The 2,055-nt window shown below is 41.2% G+C and overlaps 1 protein-coding gene across 1 annotated transcript in view; it reads left to right on the forward strand.

The window, feature by feature from the left end:
* Nucleotides 1-2,055, forward strand: part of CNOT10 (CCR4-NOT transcription complex subunit 10) — a 99,723-nt gene that overhangs the window by 57,929 nt on the left and 39,739 nt on the right. The window contains exon 12 of the mRNA XM_003781773.3: nt 301-477. Coding sequence (XP_003781821.1) covers nt 301-477 — 177 coding nt within the window. The remainder of the gene's footprint in view (nt 1-300; nt 478-2,055) is intronic.

Genomic DNA, 2,055 nt, shown 5'->3' on the forward strand with positions numbered 1-2,055 from the left:
CGGCTCAGTGGTTAGGGCACCAGCCACATGCACCAGGGCTGGTAGGTTCAAACCTGGCCTGGGCCTGCTGAACAATGATAACTACAGTAGAAAACTAGCTAGGCATTGTGGCAGATGCCAGTCCCAGCTACTTGGGAGGCTGCAGCAAGAGAATCACTTAAGCCCAAGAGTTTGAGATTGCTGTGAGCTATGATGCCATGGCACTCTACCAATGGCTACATGGTGAGACTCTGTCTCAAAAACAAAAAACAAAACAATGTTATGTTATCTACTTAGCTAATTTGGTTTTGTTCTTTTAAGCGATGGACAGTCTTCAGCCATTCCTGTAGCCAGTATGGAGTTTGCAGCCATTTGTCTCAGAAATGCCTTGTTGCTACTACCTGAAGAACAGCAAGATCCAAAGCAGGAAAATGGGTCTAAAAATAGTAATCAATTAGGTGGGAACACAGAAAGCAGCGAAAGCAATGAAACTTGCAGGTATTCTAATCCTTGTGACCTCTCTTGACAAAATCATTTCAGGACTTCTTTATTAAGCCTCTTTATCCTTTAGATACATTCCTAAAATCTTCAACCAAAATTTCCAAGATTCTCTTTGTTTTGATAATAAGAAAGGAAAGTGTTTATGTTTCTAAGTATTTCTGAGAATAAGAAATAAGGTGAAGACTAAGTGAAGAGAGATCCTTGAAAGAGAAAAATGTGGCCAGGCGTAGTGGCTCACATCTGTAATCCTAGCATTCTAGGAGGCCGAGGAAGGAGGATTGCTTGAGCTCAGGAGTTCAAGATAAGCCTGAGCAAGAGTGACACCCCATCTCTACTTAAAATAGGAAAAAAAAAAAAAAAACTAGCCAGCAATTGTGGTATATGCCTATAGTCCCAGCTCCTTGGGGAGTTAAGAAGATCTCTTGAGCCCAAGGGTTTGCTGTGAGCTATAATGATTGCCATGGCACTCTACCAAGTTCAAAAGTGAAACTGTCTCCAAAAAAAAAGATCAAGAAATATGGAAAGTAACTTTTTTTATTGACAGGAAGGGTAAAAGACTTGGCAGGCAGGGCGGAATGGCTCATGCCTGTAATCCTAACACTCTGGGAGGCCGAGGCAGGTGAATTATCCTGAGTTAAAGCTTCAAGACCAGCCTAAGCAAGAGTGAGACACACGTATCTAAAAAATAAAATAGCTGGGTGTTGTGGTAGGCGCCCGTTGTCCCAGCTACTCCACAGCTTGAGGCAAGAGAATCGCTTGAGCCCTAGAGTTGGAGGTTGCTGTGTGCTATGATGCCACCACACTCTACCAACAGCAACAAAATGAGACTCTGTCTCAAATAACAAAAAACTTTGTAAGAAGTCCTTTACTATCAACATACTATAGCCACTAATCTCCAAAATATTTCTTTATATTGCTAGTTTTCTAAAATAAATTAGAAATTATACAAATCTATAGAAATCAGGAGAGCTTATCCAGTGCTAACAAACATTATGGGAAATTCTGCTTTTCACACATGGTGCATTTAAACTCATATCTCCCATCCCAGCATTTTTTTCCCTCAATTATAGTAGAAATAGATGTTTACTGTGGAAAATTTGAAACAAAATTGCGGAGTTTTGAGTTGTTTTCTTTTTCCTCGTTAACAAGTTATGTTTTACTACAGTTGATTAAAAGCAATCAGAAGGCCAGACATACTACCTCATGCTTATAAATCCTAACACTTTGGAAGGCTGAGGCACAAGGATCACTTGAGGTCAGGCATTCAAGACCACCCTGAACAAGAGTGAGACTTTGTCACTATAAAAAATAGAAAAATTAGGGCAGCGCCTGTGGCTCAATGAGTAGGGCGCTGGCTGCATATAACAGGTGGCAGGTTCAAACCTAGCCCCTTGCCAAACTGCAACAAAAAAATAGCCAGGCATTGTGGCAGGCACCTGTAGTCCCAGCTCTCAGGAGGCTGAGGAAAGAGAATCAGCTAAGCTCAAGTGCTAGAGGTTGCCATGAGCTGTGATGTAACGGCACTCTACCAAGGGCAATAAAGTGAGACTCTGTCTCTAAAAAAAAAAAAAAATA

This window comes from Otolemur garnettii, unplaced genomic scaffold, assembly GCF_000181295.1.
Source record: "Otolemur garnettii isolate 467f Iridium unplaced genomic scaffold, OtoGar3 scaffold00002, whole genome shotgun sequence".
Taxonomy (NCBI): domain Eukaryota; kingdom Metazoa; phylum Chordata; class Mammalia; order Primates; family Galagidae; genus Otolemur; species Otolemur garnettii.